General features: G+C 37.0%; 1 protein-coding gene across 1 annotated transcript in view; it reads left to right on the top strand.

The window, feature by feature from the left end:
- SAMD4A (sterile alpha motif domain containing 4A) overlaps nucleotides 1-22,896 on the top strand; it is a 314,523-nt gene that overhangs the window by 137,468 nt on the left and 154,159 nt on the right. The window contains exon 3 of the mRNA XM_044664788.1: nucleotides 18,277-18,798. Within this exon, the coding sequence (XP_044520723.1) occupies nucleotides 18,277-18,798 (522 nt within the window). The remainder of the gene's footprint in view (nucleotides 1-18,276; nucleotides 18,799-22,896) is intronic.

Raw genomic sequence — 22,896 nt, 5'->3', positions numbered from 1 at the left:
TCTCTCTCTCTCCCCCCCTCTCTCTCTCTCTCCCCCCTTGTGTTTGTGTGTCTCTCTCTCTGTTTCTCTGTCTTTCTATCTGTCTCTTTCTCTCCCTCCACCCTCATCTTCTTAAATAAAGGATTGTAGAGAAAAAGAAGGAAAAAAAAAGAAATTCAGTTAATTCAATTAAGTCTAACCAAGTTAGTGCTCATGGCCAGCCCTAGAGAGAAGGGTCAAATTCTATAACGGTCACAATTAGTAGGTCTGTGACATAGATAGTTCATGTGGTGTTGCCTAAGGCATGAAAACAAGCAATGCTTGTTATCAAGGTTAGGAATAGAAGGCTTATGGAAACTTTCTAAAAAAAGTCAGCATTGTCCTGGACTCTTCAGGACTAGTTAGTTATCTGCCAAGAGACTCGGGTTTAATTCCTGGCTCCACTACTAAATTGCTGGGTGATCTTGGGCAAGTCATTCAGTTTCTCTGGGTCTCTCAGTTTTCTTTATCAGGTAGATAGATGGTGTTGATGATTTTACCTTATGAAACCTACTACAAAAAGATACAAGTGTCTAGAATGATATCTCTTTAATGAATCAGAAGGTGTTTCCCACTGATTAGAGGAGCAAAGGTGCCATATAAACCCAAATCATTTTTGTCCAGTGCATAGACCTATATCTTTGTAACACTGTTGGTCATTGCTCTCCTTTGAGTCACCCACCATCCTCTGACATCACAATTGCTCTCCCATCCACTCAACAATGGGGAGCTATTGCTCAGAGGACACCAAGGGAAGGAAGAAAAAGAGGAGGGCAAGGTGGAGAGGGAGGAGATGGAGTAATCCCTTATGTTATAATTCCATCAACCCACCGATTTTTCATTTACCATCTGGTTCAACTGTAATGTGTTCAGCTCCATATGACCTGTGCAGCTTCTGTATCCTCCCTCAAAGAATCAGCAAAATATTATGGTCCCGGAATCCGAGATAATTTCAATTCTGTTGCTGAATGTCTCACAGCACTGAGTCTTCAGACCTCTGAATTGATGCTGGATGCTACTTCTTCACCAAATTGCCATCAGGAACAACCAATTATAGGTAATGTTCTGGCGGCTTAGCTCAGGGATTTTCTGGCTATCCATAATGAGGATTTAGAGCTGGAAGTGATCTTAGAATTCATTCTGGCCCAGCTGCTTAATTTTACACATGAGGAATCTGGTCCTCAAAAAATGACGTGACTTCCTCAAGATATTCCCAAGTCATTTTCCTGTATGATTGGAAGTTTTTGGAATATGTTGTTCCCAGGGATTTTATTTTAATTTTGATTTTTGGTGTGTGTGGAGTGGATTTGTATGTGTCTTTTATTTTGCGGAAAGATCATATAAAGCTGAAATGCAAGCTATATTACAAAACATGTTTTGTGCTTCTTCATGTGCTTCTAAAGTATAAAATAGGCAAAACAATTCCTTCCAGATTTGCCAAAAAGATGAGATACTTATAGTCATAAACATTAAGTGCCTACTATGTACTAAGTGCTTAAGATGGATACAAAGAAAGGTAAGATAGTCACTACTTTCAAGGAACTCATAGTCTAATGGGGGAGACAACGTGCAAACAACTGTATATAAACAAAATATATACAGGATAAATTGGGAGAACATTGCACCCATAAAGGAGAGTCAGTTAAATTCCCAGAGAAAGGAGAATGGACTGTCTTTTGTCTGAGTAAAGAAGCTAGTGTCACTGGATTAAAAAATACATGGAGTGGTGGGGTTAGGGTGGTAAGTTATCAGAAGACTGGAAAAAGAGGTGTGTGCATTTGTAGGTCTGTGTGTTGGGGGGCATTGTCAGGTAATGTATAGCTTTGAACTCCAAACATAGATGATTTTATATTTGATCTTGGAGGTCATAGGGAACCACTGGAGTTTGTTGAATAAGGTCAGTGCTTTAGGAAAATCCTTCTGACAGTTGATTGGGGGATGGATTGGAGTTGAGGGAGACTCGTGGTAAATGACAGACCCATTAGCAGGTTATTGTGTCAAGGCATGAGATGATGATGAGGGATCTGCACCAGAGTGGTGGCAGTATTAGAGAAGAGAAGGGAGCATCTATGAGAGATTATGAAGGCAAAACTGAAATTGAGATCTTGGCAACAGATTGGAGGATAGATAGGCAGGGAGTGAGAGATAGTGAGGAGTCAGGGATAACATTTGGGTTGCAAGTTTGAATAACTAGGAAGATGGTAATAACTAGTAACTAGGAAGATAGTAAAAAGAAAGTTAGGAAGAAGGGTGGATTTTGGGAAAAAGATAATTAAATCAGTTTTGGACATGCTGATTTATTTTTTTAAATCATTTATTTAATTAATTATTTTAGAGTATTTTTCCATAGTTACATGATTCATGTTCTTTCCCTATCCCCTCCTGGAGCCAACAAGCAATTCCACTGGGTTTTACACGTATCATTGTTCAAAACCTATTTCCATATTATTTGCAATAGAGTGATTGATCATTTAGAATGTACATCCCCAATCATATCCCCATTAAACCATGCAATTAAGCAAATGTTTTTCTTCTGTGTTTCTACTCCCACAGTTCTTTCTCTGGATATGGATAGCGTTCTTTCTCATACTGCATTGCTGCTAGTAGAGAAGTCCATTATGTTCAATTGTGCCACAGTGTATCAGACTCTGTGTACAATGTACAATGGTTCTGCTCCTTTTGCTCTGCATCAATTCATTCCTGGAGGTCATTCCAGTTCACATGGAATTGCTCTGATTCATTATTCCTTTCAAGCATAGTATTCTATCAGTATCAGATACCACAATTTGTTCAACCATTCCACAATCGATGGATACCCCCTCATTTTCCAATTTTTTGCCACCACAAAGAAGAGTACAGCTATAAATATTTTTGTACAGGTCTTTTCCCTTATTATATCTTTGGGGTACAAACCCAGTAGTGGTATGGCTGGATCAAAGGGCAGGCAGTCTTAAAGCCCTTTGGGCATAGTCCCAAATTGCCTTCCAGAATGGTTGGATCAATTCACAATTCTACCAGCAATGCATTAGTTGGACATGCTGATTTTAAAAAACCTATTATGGGACATCCAACTTGGGATATGCAATACTTGAGTTGGAGATGCAAGATGGGAGGTCAGGGGAGAGAGAGAGAGAGAGAGATTAGGGCCAGATAAGCAGCATAGAGATGATCATGGAATTCATGGCAGTATGACCTGGATGAATATTGAGCAAAGGAGACTGATGAGACAGTCAGATAGATAGGAAGAGAACCAGGTTAGAGTGTAGTGTCATGAAAACCTAGAGAGAAAGGAGTGTCAAAGCCAGCAATGCATAGTGTCCAAAGCTGCAGAAAAGTCAAGAAGAAGGACAGTGGGGAAAAGGCCATTAGATATGGCAATTATTCTATTAGTGGTAACTTTAAAAGGGAGCAGTTTTGGTTGAACTGAGGAGGTCAGAAGGCAGAGAGCAAAGGAAATGGAGGTATCTATTAGTCTACAGAATTGCCAGGAAAGTCAGAAACCTCAGAGAAACAAGCCTTTACTACATCTGTATTATTCTATTGGCAGTTGCCTCTGGAGCCAAAGGTAGAAGTAATAGAAAAAGGTCTTAGAGTCATAGAATAACAGAATCTCAGTTTTTGGAAGGACCTCAAAGGCTATTCAAGTAACATACCACAAAAGTATTCATTAAGTCTTTATTTCAATACATAAATGGGAGGGAAAAGTTAATCTACTTAGAAATCCTATATCACCATCTGATAAATTTTAAAAGAAAAATTTTCCTCCTATCAAGTCCTATTTCTAATGCTCTGGAGCTAAGCCAAAAATACACCTGTTTTAATAATCCTTCAAATTCTTGAATATAGCTCATCTATCTCTTCTGAGTCTTCTCTTTTCCAGGCTTTAATCCGGTGATGGTAAACCTATGACACACGTCAGCACTGGCACACGTAGCCATTTTTGATGATATGCAGCCACATTCAGAGGATGAAACATTTGCTGTAGTATAGTGTAGACACTGTGTGCACTATAGATGACAATTCTACCTATATTAATTTTACCTATTTTGGCTTATTAAATACAGTTATATATTACAAATATACATTTTTGTTATTTAAATCTAAATATCATGAAATTATGGTTTTTTTTCTCTAAGTGACACAGCACCTGAGTTATGCTTGTTTTTTTGGCAAATTTTGACACACCAAGCTCAAAAGGTTGCCCATCCCTGCTTTAATCAGTTCCTTCAACTATTCACCATATGACATACTGTCAAAGCCCATTTACTATCTTGTTGGCCCTACCTTCCTCTGGATTCTCTCTAGTCTATCAAAAAAATTTCCTAAAATGTACTCTGAGTGAATTAAGTCTGGGCTGCACAATTGGTCTCTTATGGTTTTTGGCTGTGTGATTATAGCCAAGTCACTTAAGCTCCCTAGACCTTAAATCTTCTCATTTGTAGAATAAGGGATAATAATGCTACATTCTTTATTTTATAAGGTTGTTGTGAAGAAAGTACTTTATAAACTGCAATGTGTAAAGAGGATTATTTATTTATTTTTATTATACCACTCTGCTTTTATAAGTGGGGGTAGGGTGGCCTAGGGAAGTTCCCTTAGCAGTTCAGCTGAAACAATCACAGAATGGAGCCATTCAAGAAGAGGTTTTAATGTGTAAATGAGGTGCATCTATACCCTGTGAGCCCTTTATGAGATATACATTTCTTTGATTGGATTAAGAAGGGAAAGGCACTATTGGCTGAGCAGGCAAACTAGCCTAGTCTCTGGGGGCTTTAAATAGCTGAATAAATTTCACTTATTCAGTTGTTGGAAGCAACTGATGATATTCCAGTACCTTTGTGGGGGAAGATCCCAGCAGCCAGAAGATAGGTCCTTTTTACTTCCCTTAAGTACACAATCAGATTTATTGGAATTGTGGGAGAAAATACTTACAGCTTGGGTCAGAGATACACAGCTGTGGAGAGAGAGACTTGGGGTCTGGAGAGACCCAAAGGAATAGGAAGGATTTGCCTTGTGGAAAAAAGGAATGGCAAGGCAACTAGAGACTCCAGAAAGAGTGGACTTTGGAAGCCCAGAAGAATAACTCACCCAACAGAGTCACTGCACCTAAAGAGAGCTGCATTAGGACTCTACAAAGAGAGAAAGGACTTCGGATCATATGGTACTAGAAGTTGTGAGTTACGTCCTTTGCCAGGCATGTTTTATACTATGTTAATGAAATTTCTTTGAAGTTTCAGCCCATATTTCTCATGGATGCAATATTTGTGAAAGAGCGCTCCCCAGGTTTATTTGGGAAATATTTCATAGCAAATGTTCTTAGTAAATGCCTTTCAAAAAGCTATTTTAAGACCTCTGACAGGTTGTAGGTCCCAATTGTAATGGTTTTAATCTCTTTATAGATTTAATCTTATAACTCTGTGGGCAATGCATTTCTCTCCATCTTTCTGTACTCCCTCTCTGCCTTTATCTCTTTCTCATTCTTACTGACCTGACCTCTTTCCTCTTTTCTAGCCTGATTCTCCCTACCCTCTATGAAATAGATTGTGAGGCTCTATGCCTAATTCTTGCCTGTGTAGCATCTGAACTCACCCTTAATAGTGAATGGATTTTCATAAACCTTCTGATTTTAAACTCTAAGGATAGACTTTAAGTTTTGCCAAGGGCTATTTGCCCAAAAATGACCAAATTGCTCTGAGCCCAGTTTGGGGTTCCCAAACTTTTCTCATTTTCCCATGTAAATGTATGAAATAATGGAAATATTTTCCCAAGTATGAGATCATTAGAAAATTAATTATAAAATCAATTTATAAATATTTTTCACTTATTGAAATTTCTTATTAAAATTGAAAATCATTATTAAAACACTTAATTTTGACCAAGCACAATTTATCATGACAAGGGGGAGAAGAAATAACTTTTTGTAACAAAATTTTCCTAATAAATCATAAAGACAAAGCCCAGAGATCAAATCTGTTTTAATATGGTCAGGAGAATAAGCTTCTCAGCAACTGTATGAGGTAAGTGCTATTATGATCTCCATTTTACAGTTGAGGAAACTGAGGCAGACAGTGGCTAAGTAATTTGCCCAATATCACACAACTTAGTAACCATCTTGAGCTCAGATTTGAGCACAAGGGCCTTTTTGAGCCCAGCCCAGTGCTATCTATTGCTACCTAGACAGTCAAGTCAATAACCATTTATTAAGCACTTACTATGTGATAGGCCCTAGTGCACAGGGCTCCCATATCAGTGGTGCTCATCTTTAGGCTCAATTAATTTGCTTGAGTCTAATAAAGAGAATAGAAAGTATCTATTGAAAGTGATCTTCATTATTTTCGAATTCTGAACTCTTAAATTTTAGATAATTTTAGTGTCATCCTGCTATTCAATAGATACTTGAGAAATAGCATTATATAGGAGATAGAATAGAGAATCTAGGGTTAGGATAGTAAGTTCTGCCTCTGATACTTGTTAGACTTATGGCTATGAGCAAATCACTTGATCAAATAAGACAAGATTATACATACATATTTCAAACTTTAGAGTGTAATATAATCAGTTATTATTCAGTTATTACAATACTACAAAGCAAAGGTTTCTGGCTACTCAGATAACACTGAAGTCACATTTGGTTGATTGTAGCCCATCTCACTGGAATGGAAAAAAGGGGGCTTTCTTGGAGACTGCTTATGGTCCTCAATCCATACCTATCCCCCTAACACCCTATTAAAAAACCATTTACCAAGAGCCAGGCCTAGTGAAGGAAGATCCTGGGTCCAAATCTGGTCTCAGACACTTCCTAGCGGTGTGTCCCTGGGCAAGTCACTTCACCCCCATTGCCTAGCCCTGTATTGATTCTAAGAAAGAGGATAGGAGTTAAAAAAGTCAACCCTTTATCATCAAGCCCCTCATTTTTATCTGTCCACTTCCCACTCCCTACCCTTTCATGGAGTTTTGAAGGAAATAAAAGTCACACTTCCCTACAGAGAGATTGGGGAACTCTGTTTTAAAGCAATAACTGTTTCACCAGGAAGCTGAGACCAGATGACAGAGGCTCTCAGCTGCAGATATCAGGAGAGAAGGTTCAATCTCACCATGCTTTGCTTCAGTATTGAGTAGACTATGAAAATGAATTACCTGTCCCTTTGCATTTATTTCAGATCTCTCAGTGCTGTCTAAGTAGCCTTAAGCTGAACCCATTAGGGAAGATGTGCCTCTGACTCCCTCTACAGGTCTGGTCTTAATGAGGATTGCCAGTTAGTTCCAAGAACTTGACTTGTCTACTTGTCCAAATCTTCAAATTCTAAACTTAACTGTGGTTGATTCATAAGGATGGATAAGAAAAACCATTAAATCACTTATTCTTACCTCACCACAATAAATTGTGCTGTATTTAAAAAATACATATTTCTACAGGAATTCTCAGGTCACAGAGGAAGAAGATATTTATAAATTAATTTTGTCATCAATTTACTCTTGATCTCATTCTTGGAAAGAAGTGTTGCTTCATGAAAAGAATAGCAATTTCAAATTTATATGCTTATTATCATAGCACTTACATGCATTCATACACTTTGAATTTTGGAGGAATCGTATCTAATTTTTGGAAGATTAATTTCTAAGTTAATTTAAGCAGTTAACGCCTATTTTGAATGTGTGAAAACAGGGTGAACCTGACATTTTGTTGATGATATGAGAAAGCCATTCTCTTTTGCAAGAGAAAAAAAGTATTTTATTCAGGGGAATTTTTATTTCTAGACATTTTAATATTAACCCAGCATTTAGTTATTTTGATATACTTCTTTTCTGAAGTTGGTATTATTCCATTTTAACCTTACTGATGTAGAAACATGGGGAAGGTAAAGTAATTGAAGTTATAAATACAAAGGTTAATTCAGTATTAAAACATATTCCCTTTTGATTTCCAGATATTGTATACCTATTGACATCTTTTTCATTATGAAATGTATCAAGAAATAAGTCCAACATGAACATTTATGGTCAGAGACATGAGGAGACAGATCTTATTTTATGTTTTCCCTATCCTGGGTTTTTGGGTACTTTTAATTTTTTCTCTCCAACAGATGTTTTTGCAAGTTGTCTTATGAGCTATAATCTAATTCTGCTGCCTCTGAATATTATATGATTGAGAAGTCTCAAAACTTTTTGTGAAGATTGTTTTAATAGGTGTCAGTTACAATCAGGAAAGCACTCATTAAGTGCATTATATGTTGGTTTTCAAGCTCATGGGAAAATTTTCCATTTTAAACTGTTTTTGCTTTTTTATTATTATGTTTCTGAGAAAACTTAGCCATAGTAAACATTTTAAAGTTGAACTAATCTTTTTATTTTCATTTTGGAAATATTGTTTTCATTTTAAAGATATCAATATAGGCAGTCAACCCAACTCTAAATATCTTTTTGCTCTGTACCTGCTGACAGCAATAGTAACCAATAGCTTACAATTTGAGTAAAATTTCAGCAAATATATGTTATTCATCCAATCCATTTACCAGCCTGAGTTAAATGAGTAATTCCTTTGGATGCCAAAGCAATGATTTCTGGAATGAGGAGGAGGTGCCTAATAATAAATACAAATAAGAGTTGTGACAGTGAAAAACAGTAGTCACTAACTTGAAAGGACCAAGCCTGGACTAGTGATTTCACTAACATAGAGAACTCTTAGGTGAGAAAACTCCCTGTGCCAATGCGGGTTGGCCAACCTCTGCAGATTATAGCTTAGAGAGTTGTCAAAGGCACATGAAACTGATATGAGTCAGAGGTAGAATTTGAATCCAGATTTCTATGCCTACATTCTATTCAATGCCTTCCTGACTCTACTCAATTGAAAATGCATGAGAAATTTGGATTGAAGCATTTAATTCTGTTGGGATTAATGACTTCAACACTGTGGAAAGCTCAGCATGAATTCCCAGTTATAGCAAGTGACTAACCACTTAGATTCTATAGTTAATAATCTTTGAGGCAATAGTTTCACATTAGAAGCCCTATTTCTTTTTTTTTTTTTTTAAACCCTTGCCTTCTGTCTTGGAGTCAATACTGTTTATTGGCTCCAAGGCAGAAGAGTGGTAAGGGCTAGGCAATGGGGGTTAAGTGACTTGCCCAGGGTCACACAGCTGGGAAGTGTCTGAGGCCAGATTTGAACCCAGGACTTCCCATCTCTAGGTCTGGCTCTCAATCCACTGAGCCACTCAGCTGCCCCCTAGAACCCCTACTTCTAGAAAGATGATGCTCCTTTTTCTTTGGGGTCTTCCATCTACTGGACCTTATTTTAGTTTAGGAATATACCAAGCATAAGAGCTATATGAGTCTGCAGGGACTTCACCCACAAAGGCAAGAGTCCAGGCACATTTTTTCTTCAACTTCCTATGTTATCTACATCAAAGGCATAGGTGGCAGAGGATTGGAAACAGAGAGGGAGGGGTCCAGTATTGGGATTCAGGCTAAGCAGAAGGTTATAGGACAAGGGGTCAAATTGCAGGTACTTTAGTCATCCTAGGCAGAACCAAAATTCTGTGAGGTCTGAGTCACCTAACTAAAAAGAGCTGATAAAGAGTAGTTAACAATGATCTAAGAAAGGAGGCTCTTTGTTCTCTGACCTTTTTTTATGTTGTCTAATAGGCGTGTCCTGCACCCACTAATATCGAGCCCAGACAAAAGGAGAGATGAGACTCACATGAATATTGGTCCCCTGATTGATTCTAGATTACATCACAGAAGTTCTCTGTTACCACATCCACTAGAAATAGCAATGGTGAGGGGATTCCTCTAAGAGCCCTCAATAGCAAGCAATGCACACTATCAAACACTGACTCTACATATTTCCTTCTATCCCAGTAGTCATTGATGAGGAATCCTTTAATGAGCTGGAATGTCTAAAAAGTTACCTGGAAGTAGGGAACCCTGTCCAGATCCAGGGCCTTTCTGGGTCTTTTTCTTTGTTTTGTATAGGTGCCCAGGAATTTTAATACAACACTTTAAACAATAACTATCAATTATTCTTACCATCCATGAGAAGTTAGTAAAGAACAGTGGAATAAACTGGTATTTTACTTTGGTTCCCATAACATTGATCCCTATTCCTTTTTCAATGAACTCTGGGGAAATGAGTGTGGCAACAGTGATGGAGCCTATAAAAAAGCAGGACTCACTTTTTTTTCTCAAAGCTCTTAGTAGTGCTCTCCAGATACACATAACATAGCATGTGCTCAGAAGCTTTCAATGGATTACCTGGGCAGTTAGGTGAGGCAAGAAGATAGAATGCTGTGCCTCGAGTCAGGAAGTTGTTGCTCAATGGTATCTAGTGCTTTGTGACCCTGTGGACCAAGGCATTCCAATGCTGTCCATGGAATTTTCTTGGCAGAGATACTGGAGTGGTTTGCCATTTCCTTCTCCAGTAGATAAAGTACACAGAGATTGTGACTTGTCCAGGGTCATAAAACTTTAGTAAGTGTTCTGAGGTTGGATTTGAACCTAGTTGTTCTTGATTCCAGGTACCCAGAATGCTGGGCTTAGAGTCAGGAAGACCTGAATTCAAATCCATCCTTAGACATTTATTAGTTTTTTAACCTTGGACACTTATAACTTGTTTGCCTCAGTTTCCTCATCTGTAAAATAGGTATTATTTTACCTACTTTCCAGTGCCATGAGGATAAAATGAGATGATAATTGTAAAGTGCTTAGCATAGTGCCTGCCACATAGTAGATACTATGCACAGTAGCTACAATAATAATTAGCATTATTATTGAATGTTTCCGGTTTTATTTGCCCATGCCCCAAAATGAACATTTGCAATGCCTATTTGAACCATGAGTCCTCTACGGCAGAATTGTCAAACATGCAACCAACCCATGGGCCACATGTGACTTGTAATACACCTGAGTGTGACCTGAACTAGATTAAAATATGATTGGAAAACATTTAACAAAATAAATAGAAGTTTCAATAAAACATAGATAATATTACATTTTAAACATTGTCAATATGTGGCCCACAGAGATCCTCAGGTACGGTTTGGTGGCTCTGTTTCTACTTGAGTTCAACACCACACTATTCTATAGTTTCCCTTTCTTATCCAGAGGCCACAACCAGGATCAATGAGGCCAAGGCCAGTGGCCAGCTTGAAAGTATTTGGGAATGATTCAAAGTACTTTTAGAGCAGCATCGGTGAACTTTTTAGAGATCGTGTACCTAAACTGTATCTTCAAGCTGCCGTGAGCCCCTGCCCAGTCTATAAGATTCTTGGCCATGTTGTTTCTGAGGGGTGTAGCTATGAAGAATTGTACTTGTTTAGAAAATTTCACAATACATTTTTTTCTAAGAAGTTTTTTCTTTGAATTCTAAAACATTTTCTTTAGAGTGTTTGACCACTTAGAAACCACTATGGTATCTAGCATACCTTCTAGCAATTTTGGCTCCTTTATTTAACCAAAACCTTTCAGCTTTGTGCACTTAGTTCTAAGTCATTTCTTGCATGAACAAACTGTCTAAATTCAGTTGTGAGAAACCTTTTATGGTAAATGTTATTAATCTTGAAAAGCAAGGGTATAATAAAATAGCAATTTAAGTGTAATTTACTAACAACTGGAGCCCTTAAACACTTACTTATTATTGTGTAGTAATAATGTCACACTTTGTTTTTAAATACGCTCTCTTGTCACTTCAAGAATCCTTGGGGCAGTTTTTAAAATCCTCATAGTCTTTAATTATAGTTCTTCTTACTGCTTCCATGTTGCTGTCTGTTTTATAAATTGCAAATCATTAGCTTTTATTTTGGTGAAACCCCCAGCAGACACAGCTGGGTTCTTTACTCAGTGAATTTGACAGTGTTAAGAGACTGAGATTTGTGTAATTTTAGTGCTGCTAATGGAGGAGGTGGGTTAGTAGTCACCTGTGCTTCTATTCTGGGGCTTACTTTTTGTTCCCAAAATCATGACCTGGGTGAGTGCTGTTGAAAAGTGCTTCACAGAAATGGGCTCCTCGAGTCCATTTTTCATGAGTAGAATGGGAGGATGAAAGATCATTTAGGTTTTAGAGTCAGAGGACCTGGGTTTGAATCACAGCGTTTTCCTCCTTACTAATTATATGGCAATTCACTTTATCTCTTTAGACTTGTAAAGTATTAAATAATTAAATTCTATAGTGTCTAAGATCCTTTTTAAATGCCAGGTATGTTACGTAACCCAGGGTTTCTGATGTCTCTATTAGATGGGTCTTCCGACTGTTTGGACCATTTCCCTACTCTCTCTGTCTGTCTCTGTCTCTCTGTCTCTCTCTCACACATATACTCTCTCTCTCTCTCTCTCTCTCTCTCTCACACACACACACACACACTCTCTCTCTCTCCATCTCTTCTTTTTCTCTCTTCTTTCTCTCCCTTTCTCTACTCTCCCACCCCACTTGTCACATATATATGTATATATATATGTACAGAGACACATATTATCTCCGTATACCTCCATACATCATATTTATATGTATATTCACAAATATGGATGTGTCTATACATATATGCTTAAAAGCATGATTAGTACTAAACTTGGATTCAGGAAAATTAGTGCTTGAATTTCTCTGCTGATACTATTATGGCAACTACAGGCAATTCATTTAACCTCTCAGTGACTCAAATCTTTGTCTACAAAATGGACCTACCTCATAGGGATGTTGTGGAGATAAATGCCATAATAGATACTGAACCCCCTGTTAAACCTTAAAAACTATATGGTTTCAGTTAGTTATTATTATTAAGTTCCTTCCTGTCTCAAAATCGTATGTCTTTACATTTTAAGAAGGTAAGATCTATATGTTCTACAAATACTGTAACTATATTGCATATCTGTGGATGCCTGGACTCCAGGGAAGTTTCCTTTGCTATTTACTTGATATATTTATATGTCCCATACTTGGTGCTGGTTAAAGGTTAGTGGAGAATTCTAACATACAACTCTATTGTGTTTTCTATGGTGTCAGGTATGCTATTGGATAGTTTCCATGGATACTTTCTCCTCTCTAGGTTTTCCTGACATTTCTTTTTCCTGACTCTTTCCCTACATATCTAACTCATCTTCTTAGTATCCTTTACTGAATTTTTTTTTTTAAATCCAGGCCACATCCACTAACTTCATAACCCAAGAAACTATTCTTGGCCCTCTTTTCTTCTCCTTCTCTCCTCCCTAGGTCATTTTTTAATCTCGTCAACACTCCAATGGATTCAATGATCATCTCTATGCAGATGATAATCAGAATCATTTCTCTAGCCTTAACTTTTCTCCTTAGCTCTCTAGCCTTGCAGCTCCAACTACATATTGGACATCTCAAACTTAGATGTCCAAGAATACATTCTTGGACTCTTCTCAGCAGAACAAGCATGCATGGGGGAATCCCTTTCCTAAGGAGACAACCCCTTAGATACAGGAATTAGCTTCTTTTTGTTATATGAAAAATGAAGAAGAAATAAAGAAAAACCCATTATAGCTTGAGGGAGAGGATAAAGCAGCAAATTCTTGACAGTAACCTCCTTGACTTTGGGGTCCTAAGAAGATAGTCTGACAACAGTTATCTTACCTGGAACTTTCTGGAATCCCTCCTGGTGAGATAATGATCATCTTTATTGGAAAAGATTCCTAGAATTGTTGTCAGTGGAGGCCCATTTTGTAGTTAGGGCAGGTTCCAGTTGGTTGGGTCCCTGTTTCTCAAGTTCAGCTTAGAGTTGCAAAAAGATTATTCTGAAACCCCTGGAAAAAAATGAACAAATCCAATTAATTACTATAGTCAGTATTCTTTTTACTTTCTTATCTTAAACTCAACATATTCAAAATGGAACTCATTTTCTCTCCCCACAACCCCTCCTTTCTTTTGAACTTCCCTATTATTGTCAAAGGATACATTATTCTTCTAGTAGTTATACAGACTTGCACTCTTGGTGTCAACCTTAACACTTCATTCTGTCACCTTCCCCAAACCCCATAGCCAGTCTGTTATCAAGTCTAGTAAATTCTACCATCGTGGCATCGCTCTTGTTCTCCTCCTCTTCTCCATTCATGCAATTGCAACCCTGGTGAAGGCCCTAATTACTTCACTCCTGGACTACTGCAATAACTTGCTAATTAGTTTCCCCAAAAGTCTTTCCATTCTATTCTGTCCTTCTGTTTACCTGTTAAGGAGATTTTTCTAAAGTCTCCCTACTCAATAAATAAACTTCAGTGACCTATCACTTCCAGGATGTATATTTAATCATGCTTAGCTTAATACATCATACATAGTAAGTGCTTGATTATGATGAGAGGGGTATTCAAATATAGTGACAGTGACAATTATTTATCATGATGCTAGGGGCTCAATTATCATGAGTCTTTCAATTTCAGATCCTGAGGGCACCAATGGCTTTCTTGAATTTTCCTTTTGTTTTAGAAATAAGTTAGTTCTTTCCATTTAGGAGGAAAAGATGAGAAAATAACCTGGAATAAGCCTGGCTAAAGATCTTGCTAAACTTGACTTAACTAGCATTATATATATTTAGAGAAGGAAGTTGGAAGAGAAGAAAGAAAAGTGGAAGGGGGGGGATATTTGAGAGATTTGCATCCATCCATAAAGAGAGTAGCAATAAAGCTATCCCTCTCCACATTCTGGAATTCTCCATTGCAAAAAACCCTATCAGTTGTGGAAATGTAGGGATACCAGGTCAGGTGGCTTTATGTTTCTTTATCATCTTTTTTATGCTTATTTTCTTCCTCATTCTTTGTTTGATTCTTATCTAAAGAGTATGAAGACTTTGAATGTATTTAGTATTTAGCCTCTGATGGCTATTTTAACTCATAATTTTAAAAGCACAGCAGACTACAGAATATTTATAGGCTATACTATAGATGACTTTAAAAGTTTTGTTGAACTTGCAAAGGATGAGTGCTTTTCAAGAAAAAAATGATGTAAAAATCAAGTTATTCATAGAAATCATTCTCTGAAATTTTATTCACTACAATATTCAGAGTTTTACTTTTTAAAATTTGAAGGGGGGATAAGCATCAACTGGGGAATGGTTAAACAAGTTGTGGCATACGATTGTGATAGAATACTATTACACCATAAGAAATGATGAACAGATTAATTTTTTAAATGGAAAGGCCAGTATAAAATTATGAAAAGCAAAATGAGTAGAACCAAGAGAACATTATGTAAGAACATTATGTACAGCTATAGAATTAATGTTTGAAGAAAAACGTGAATATCCACCTCCAGAAAAAGAACTGATAGAAAGAGACATGAAAGACATAGTTTATATCTTTTAGTGTGCCTTTTCTAGTGCAGGGAAAGGAGAGAGGGAGAGGAGATCCCTGGGGATTTTGATGTAACTAATGACAAATAAAATTTTTTTAATGAAAAATTGATACATCAAAAAAATTAAATTTTGGAGAAGCTGGTTTTTATCCTGACTTTTTTCTTTTCCCTAGTTTCTTTCCCAGTACCTTCAGATTCCTCCTGAAGAAAAGTTGTTGGGTGGGTTTTTTTAATAGTTAAAAAATAAATAAAAATCTTTTTATAGTAAATGTTATTAAACTAAAAGGCCAGAGTATAATATGATATAACAAAATCAAAAGTATATTTATTAAAAATGGTGAAAATTACATGTTCTAGAAATCAAATAATTGTGAAAGATAGGGTGTTTTTACTTCTATGTAAAAGTGGTCTATTTTTTGCTACCAAATAAAAAATTGTACTCCAGCGAAAATAGCTTCAAATATTTTTGTGTCAAGAAGCTGAAAAATAAAACTAGGTAAAGTTAGAATTACAGAGCTAGAAGAGACCTGAAAATCTCATCTAATCCATTCCTTTGCCTTTTTCCTACAAATAAAATTTTAAACCAGATGTTTTTATTCTGGGGGCTACAAACTTTATATAGGTAAATATAGATATTTACACATATATAAAACTGCTTTTCAGTATAATTGTTCTCTTTTATAATCCTATGTGTATTTTATGAATGTTAAAACATTATATTCCAAGAAGGGGTCCATAGGCTTCTCCAGGTTGCCAAAGGGGATGCCATGACACAATCAACCCTTAGTTTAAATGATCCATTAACAATAACTACTGACTTTCTTTGTTAAACCTTTAGTGATAGAGGTTCTATTATCTTCCTTGGAATCTCAATTCAATGGTTTATAGTCCTGAGAGTCTAGTTCTTTCCTATGTCCAATGGAAAGAAGATCTATCAAGTACTTTGCAAGAGTAAAGTGTTATATAAATATATCACCTCAAATATTTTCAGTCTAGTCCTTAGAGAAACCCTGCTTGGCATTCCTCTTCCCAAATTTCAAAACATTTATCTTTTAGCTTTTTTGTTATTGTGAAAGGGCCAGTTTTTTCCTATATCTTGTTAGTTTTCTTTACAATTGCTAATTTATTGCGTGATCAGCTATGACCTACCATGACTCTTAGTCCCCTTTTAAAGTAAATATCTATGCCTAGCCTCCTAAAATGGGCTTCTCTCATTTTTCAGAATTACCCTCCTTGTCTTGTGAATCACAGTTTCCTGAAATGTGGGACTGATGTAGTACTGCTGAATCTTTGCCAAAAAGTTACTGAGAGTTTTTTGTTTTTGGTAGAGAAGTTTTACCCACTGCTTCAGTGGCTAGCCAGCTACTTACTTTTTAAAAGTTTGAGGGTTTTTAAAAGAATTTATCATTTAAAGTTGCCTTTTTTCTTTGTCTGTTAACAGTCATTTTTTTTAACGTACTCTCTTCCTCCACATTGAATCTTTCTTTACCAGTCAATGAACAAACGTTTATGAAGCCACCTATTTTGTGCCAGGCAACTATGCCAAGTGTCAGGAATACAAAGAAAGGCCAAAAAATAGTTCTTGCTCTCAAAGGAGCTCATGGTCTAATGGGGAAGACAGCAAACTAACAGCTGTGTACAAACAAGCTAAATACAGGATAAATTTGGAGTTAGTAGTAGAGGTGTTCCACCCCTCTGCTGGGAGGTACCATCTTTGAGGAGAAAAACACAATTGAGGATAGAAAGCAATAACTCACGTATATTTTGTGATCAAAGGTATCATTATGATCTTGAGTTAGTAGCTTAAGGTTCCTTCTTTAATTTAGTTATCCACAGGATTGGTATGAAGACTTACTAATAACAATAAGAGAAAACAAAAATTTTTTCCCCAACTCATCTCCAGCTGTGGAACACAGATTTCAGACAAAAATCAAGTTCTTTTGCCAACATTTATTTTTAGTATAGATATGTATTAGTTTTTCATCATCTTCATTTCTGAATGTATCCCTTCCTTCTCTCCTAACCCATGAAACCACCTCTTATAACGAAGAATGTTTAAAAAAAAAAAACACCAGAAAAATGCAATCAACTAAACAACAAAATGACATACAAACACTCTATCTTTCCCTGTGATATCTCTATACATAGATGTTTCATCAGCATTTCTAACTCAGTCAATCTTTGCCATTATTTAAATCACATTTCCTTTGTTTCATAGACAGAGATTAGTAGCAGTAGGATTTAGGGTGGAGCAGTAAATTTACTAATACTAATGCCCTTTTGTAATAATTCTTTTTTATTTTATTTTATTTTATTTTATTTTTAAACTCTTCTTAGATGGAAATCTTAGGATCAATACTGGTGGGTATTGGTTCTAAAAGCAGAGTGGGTAAGGGCTAGGCAATGGAGGTTAAGTGACTTGCCCGGGGTCACACAGCTATATCTGAGGTCACATTTGAACCCAGGACCTCCTGTCTCTGTGCTTGATTCTCAATCCACTGAGCCACCCAGATGTCCCCACAAACTCTTGATTATACAATAACTTTGTTGTGTACACTACCTGACTTTCCTAGCCTCTATTGCCTCTCACAAATATTCCTTTGAACATCTAGTCTTCCTTTCAAAAGGAAATGATGCTGGGAAAATTTGCTAGATTATCCCAAAGTACTGGCAGTATTCTTTTTGGAGACATGGATTATGTGGGGAGTTTGGTTCACATAGCTCTAGGAATGGCATGGTGTTTGCCCAATGTTTTGACTTTTACCATTAGTCACCAAAGAGTCAAGTTGATAGTCCAAGTCCAGAAATACAAACCAATGCAATATAGTGTATTTGATGAAAACAGGTAAATTCTATAGACTGAAAAGTATAAATCTAAAGAATTATCTCTTCAATTTTGTGGCAGTATTGATGTATTTCAGGGGAGGTATATTTGCTCAGTGACCCTATGTTTTCTGTTCCAGGAATCATTAACCAATGGCAGCAGGAATCCAAGGATAAAGTGATTTCCCTCTTATTAACTCACCTGCCTTTGCTGAAGCCAGGCAACATTGAAGCAAAAGTTGAGTACATGAAACTGCTGCCTAAAATCCTGGCTCACTCCATCGAACATAACCAGCATATAGAAGAAAGCAGGCAACTCCTATCTTATGCTTTGATACACCCGGCCACTTCACTGGAAGACCGGAGTGCTCTAGCCATGTGGTTGAATCACTTAGAGGATCGCACGTCAGGGAACTTCAGCAGTCAGAATAGAGGTCGGTCTGATTCTGTGGATTATGGGCAGACACACTATTATCACCAAAGACAAAACTCTGACGATAAGCTCAATGGATGGCAGAACTCTCGGGATTCTGGGATATGCATCAGTGCCTCCAACTGGCAGGACAAAAACCTGAGCTGTGAGAATGGCCATCTGCCCCTCTACTCTTCTTCTTCAGTCCCCACCACAATCAATACTATTGGGACTAGCAGCAGCAGCACAAGTGAGTAGTAGCCTTAATTTTGTTATCATGGTCTGGTTTGGGTATTTGCTGTGGCATGTTCCCTTTGAAAATGTCTACTAGCTGCATTCAGTAACTTTAGGAAGAGAAGAGCTGATAGTTTTAAGTTGGTTGTAGAAAATGACCCAGGAGGGGACCTGCATAGCTCTTGCTTATTTTGTCTCTTCTATAGTGTGAAGACACCAGGCTGCTAGAACTGATTAATGGCTGAAAATTAGCTTTAAAATAACAAAGAAAAAACCCTAACTTCCTGTTTCAAAGACAGGAAAGTACCTTTCAGCCTGGTGGTTTTGGATTTTCTTTGACACTGATTTCCCATGTTATTATCTCAACATTACTTCTAACCTATGGATTAACCCAGCCAGTCTTTTGGGCTCTTTTTGTACATTTCTCGTTTTATTCCTCACCTGGGTTGTTTCCTTCTCCGAATTTCCTGTCATTAATTTCTAGTTGTTTGGGGCTCTTTCCCTCCTGGCTGGGGAGGAGAGACAGGTTTGTTAACTGAGAATGCTTCTCTGTGCTGTGGCTTGGTATGAATGCTGTGAAACCCTCCTCATTCTTAACCTATTTTTAGGAGTGGTGGGAGTTGGGAATTACTATGGAGAAAATGTATATCACTTAGGAGGAGGAGGAGGAGGAGGAGGAGAAAGAAGGAGGAGGATTAAGGTGGGTAATTCTCTTTTACTCCATGAGCATACTAAGTATAGGACCAAAGTAACATTCCCACTGTTCTAGCCTAGGGCAGTGAATGCCTACCACTACTGTTCCTTCCTCTGGATGGGTGACTGCAGTGATAAGCATAGTATTCATACTGATGGAGTTTAATTGTGCAACCACAGTCAACCTCCATCCCTCCTTAAATAGCAGTCTATGTAATATGTTTGCAAGTGTCTGGGAATATATAGCATTGAGAATGTAGAGAGAGGTTTTCAAAGGGGAAAGCTATTTGTGGTAAGACATTATGTGCCTGTTGACATGTGGAAACCCACAATGAAAAGATATGATAACATTATGAATTGTTAGTGAATGCTTCTTGGCCTCTTAAAGGTTTGCTTGGTTTAATGTGTCTTCTAAAAATGCCTTTTAAAAATATGCTAGTGTATTGAATAAACTATATTAATTGACATAGCTATTTAGCAGAATAATCAGAGTTGTGTTTTAGATCCCATATCAATGAGCACTAGTAAACTAAAAAAATCACAGTGTCAAAATTAAGTTACTATAATTTAACCTTGTACAGAAGAGATTTTTAATTGAATTCTTTCTCTTTTATAAACTTAATAATAATCTAGCTGTGCATTGCTTTCATGGAGCCCTGGCATAATAGGATGTTATTGGGCATATTTAAAGTGGAGGACAGAGTCCTCCTTATTAGAGCTTCCTGTGTTAACTTGTGGATTTTATGATTCCTACAGAACTTATCAAGAGCTCTGAAAAAGTCCAGGTTTGATGTTCTACCCCTCTCCCAAAAGCAATTTATTTTTGAGCATGTTAAAGGAAGTAAGCTGCAAGTCATACTGAAATGGAAACTTGTCTTTTGTCACTACATCTGTGTCTCTAATTGATAAAACATCCAGGGATGATTTGGAGGAGAAATTTAACCTTGATGAACAGAGAACTTAGAATTCAGATAAGGTTATCAAATTTTAGTAGACTGTTGATTCACATCACTTCCCAGCTGCTTTGGGGGCCTTTTATATTATTGAACTAACATGAATCCAGGAGAATAGGATTATGCCTCTTCATGGGGTGAATAGTGAATAGACTATGTAACCTTATCCTTGGACAGCACACATCCCAGAGAACCTCATTTCACTATCTCCAAAGAACTTTCATTCATAGACATTGTTTCAATAGTTATGACTACATTAATACAGAAGTTCTAATTTTGCCAAGACTTAAATACCCCCAGAAGATCTATGATGTCGTCCAAGTGAGCACTGTCTCCAGGGATGCTGTTTGCATCGTCTAGATAAGTTGTCATGGTACAAAAAAAAAATCATTTTCTGGTGGAAATTCTTAGAAAAAAAGGTAGGTTGATCCTTCTAGCACAAATATAGAATCTGTTACTGAGCTTTTACTAGAAGCATTTTCAGCTTAGTATTGGACATTTCAAAGCTCTAGGGGCTATTCCCTTCAAGGACTCGGTAGTAACTCCTGCAGAGCAAACAAGGTTTTGCCACAGGGCTACAGACACAGAAGTAAGACATGTTTCTTCCCTTAAGGGGAAGGCTTCCCCTTCTGGAAGGTATACTTCCTTCCTACAACAATCTATCTTTCCATGTCTGAGCTGCTTATTCCTCTGGAAGCATGCTATATAATTCTACCCAGAGTTCTGTTGCTACGGTGTCTCTTTCTCTTAAACTCACAGAGCCAAGGATTGTATTCTCCAGGGATTGATTGACTAGGCCTTCTACTGGCATGACTGCGAGTAGCTAGCCCATCCCTGTGGCTCTCTAAACTGTTTTTGCCACAGGTGAATGTGACCTAGAATCGTCTCCATATGAAGGAGTAACAATTGAATGTAGGCTAAGGCAAATAGTATTACTTTATTTGCTAACATGTCTCTGGTAGATATCTTATTCATGAACACTCTAAACATTGCACACATGTAAATAAAACATATAGACTTGGCTGAAGAACATAGGAAAAGGAGGATAAATAATGGTTAAAATTTTTAATCATCATGATATTGACAGATTAGAAAAAGATACTTTAATAACCTTGTTATTTACTATGTTTGCAAAGTACAGGTATTTTCAGAAGAGTAACCCTGGAAGTCCTCACATGTCAAATCTTAAATTTTATATATATATATATATATATATATTTTTCAGTTGTTTCACTCATATTTGACTCTGTGACCCTATTTAGGATTTCTTGGCAAAGATATTGGAATGGTTTGCCATTTCCTTCTTCATCTCATTTGACAGATAAGGAAACTTGAGGGAAACAGAGTTAAGTAGTTAGTCCAGGGTCCCACAGCTAGTAAGTATCTGAGGCTGGATTTGACAGCACTCATCTGTTGCACTGCCTAGCTATGTATTCACATATATGTCTAAAGAATTCTTCTGATGGCCAAAACTGATTATGGAGGTAGGTGCAATTTATTATGCTATCTTCTTCAGGGAGGGAGTTATATAATAATTTAGTTAATATTCACCATGCAGTGTCTTCCTGAAGGAGAAAAAAAGGTAATTGTTTTAATGCCCTTAAAGCCTCTCAGGTAATATTGAAGATTTATTTTGCCCCTCAACTTTTCCAAATGTAAAACAACACTGTCAGTGATGCACATGAAACATAATGATTACAGGTAAAGAGCTTAGGGCCAAATGCTTGTCCAAATTTTTTTCAATGTTAGATGACACTGGGTTAAGCATCTTTCCCTTTTTCTATACTAGTTCTTTCTACTAATAGTTTATTTTTCCAGTTGTTTATAGTCTGACATTGTGGCTCTGCCATATTTCTTTTTGTCCTGTGTTAGGTCCTCATTCATTCATTCATTCATTAGTTTATTCCATAGGTATTTACTGAGCACTTACTATATGAGAGATACAAAGAAGCATAGCACATGGTGTGAGACTGCCCTCCAGGAACTTAAATCTAGTTCAGAGACATATAAAAAATTAAACAAATGAATGAACTATATAAGACAAGGCAGCAATATTACAAGATGTCCAAAGACACTACAATGAATGCCAAGTCAATAACATAGCAGAAATGCTGTGAGATCAGAGGCAGGAGAAAGTCCTATGGATTCAAGTGACTCATTGAAGATTGCTTGATGAAGGCTGGCTTTCAGCAGAGCTGCTATTTAAGATTCACATTAGCAGAGACTATAGGAATGCTGATGGAAATGTGTATGGTGTGTGTGAGCAGCAGTGTGTATACTACCCTGAACAAAGTATAGATCTCATGTAGATGAAGATAATAACCTGAATTACACAGTGCTGTAAGGTTCAAATGAGATAACAAATGCCTAGCACTTTGTAAACTCTACATATCAGTTATTAATGTTCTAAGACTGCTAAACTCTTGCTTGAAAGGTACTTGTCATCCTTCCTGAAGGACCAAAATATA

The sequence above is a fragment of the Gracilinanus agilis genome, chromosome 2, assembly GCF_016433145.1.
Source record: "Gracilinanus agilis isolate LMUSP501 chromosome 2, AgileGrace, whole genome shotgun sequence".
Lineage (NCBI taxonomy): Eukaryota > Metazoa > Chordata > Mammalia > Didelphimorphia > Didelphidae > Gracilinanus > Gracilinanus agilis.
Note: the sequence above shows the minus strand (reverse complement) of the source record. Positions and strands in the feature narration are given on the sequence as shown.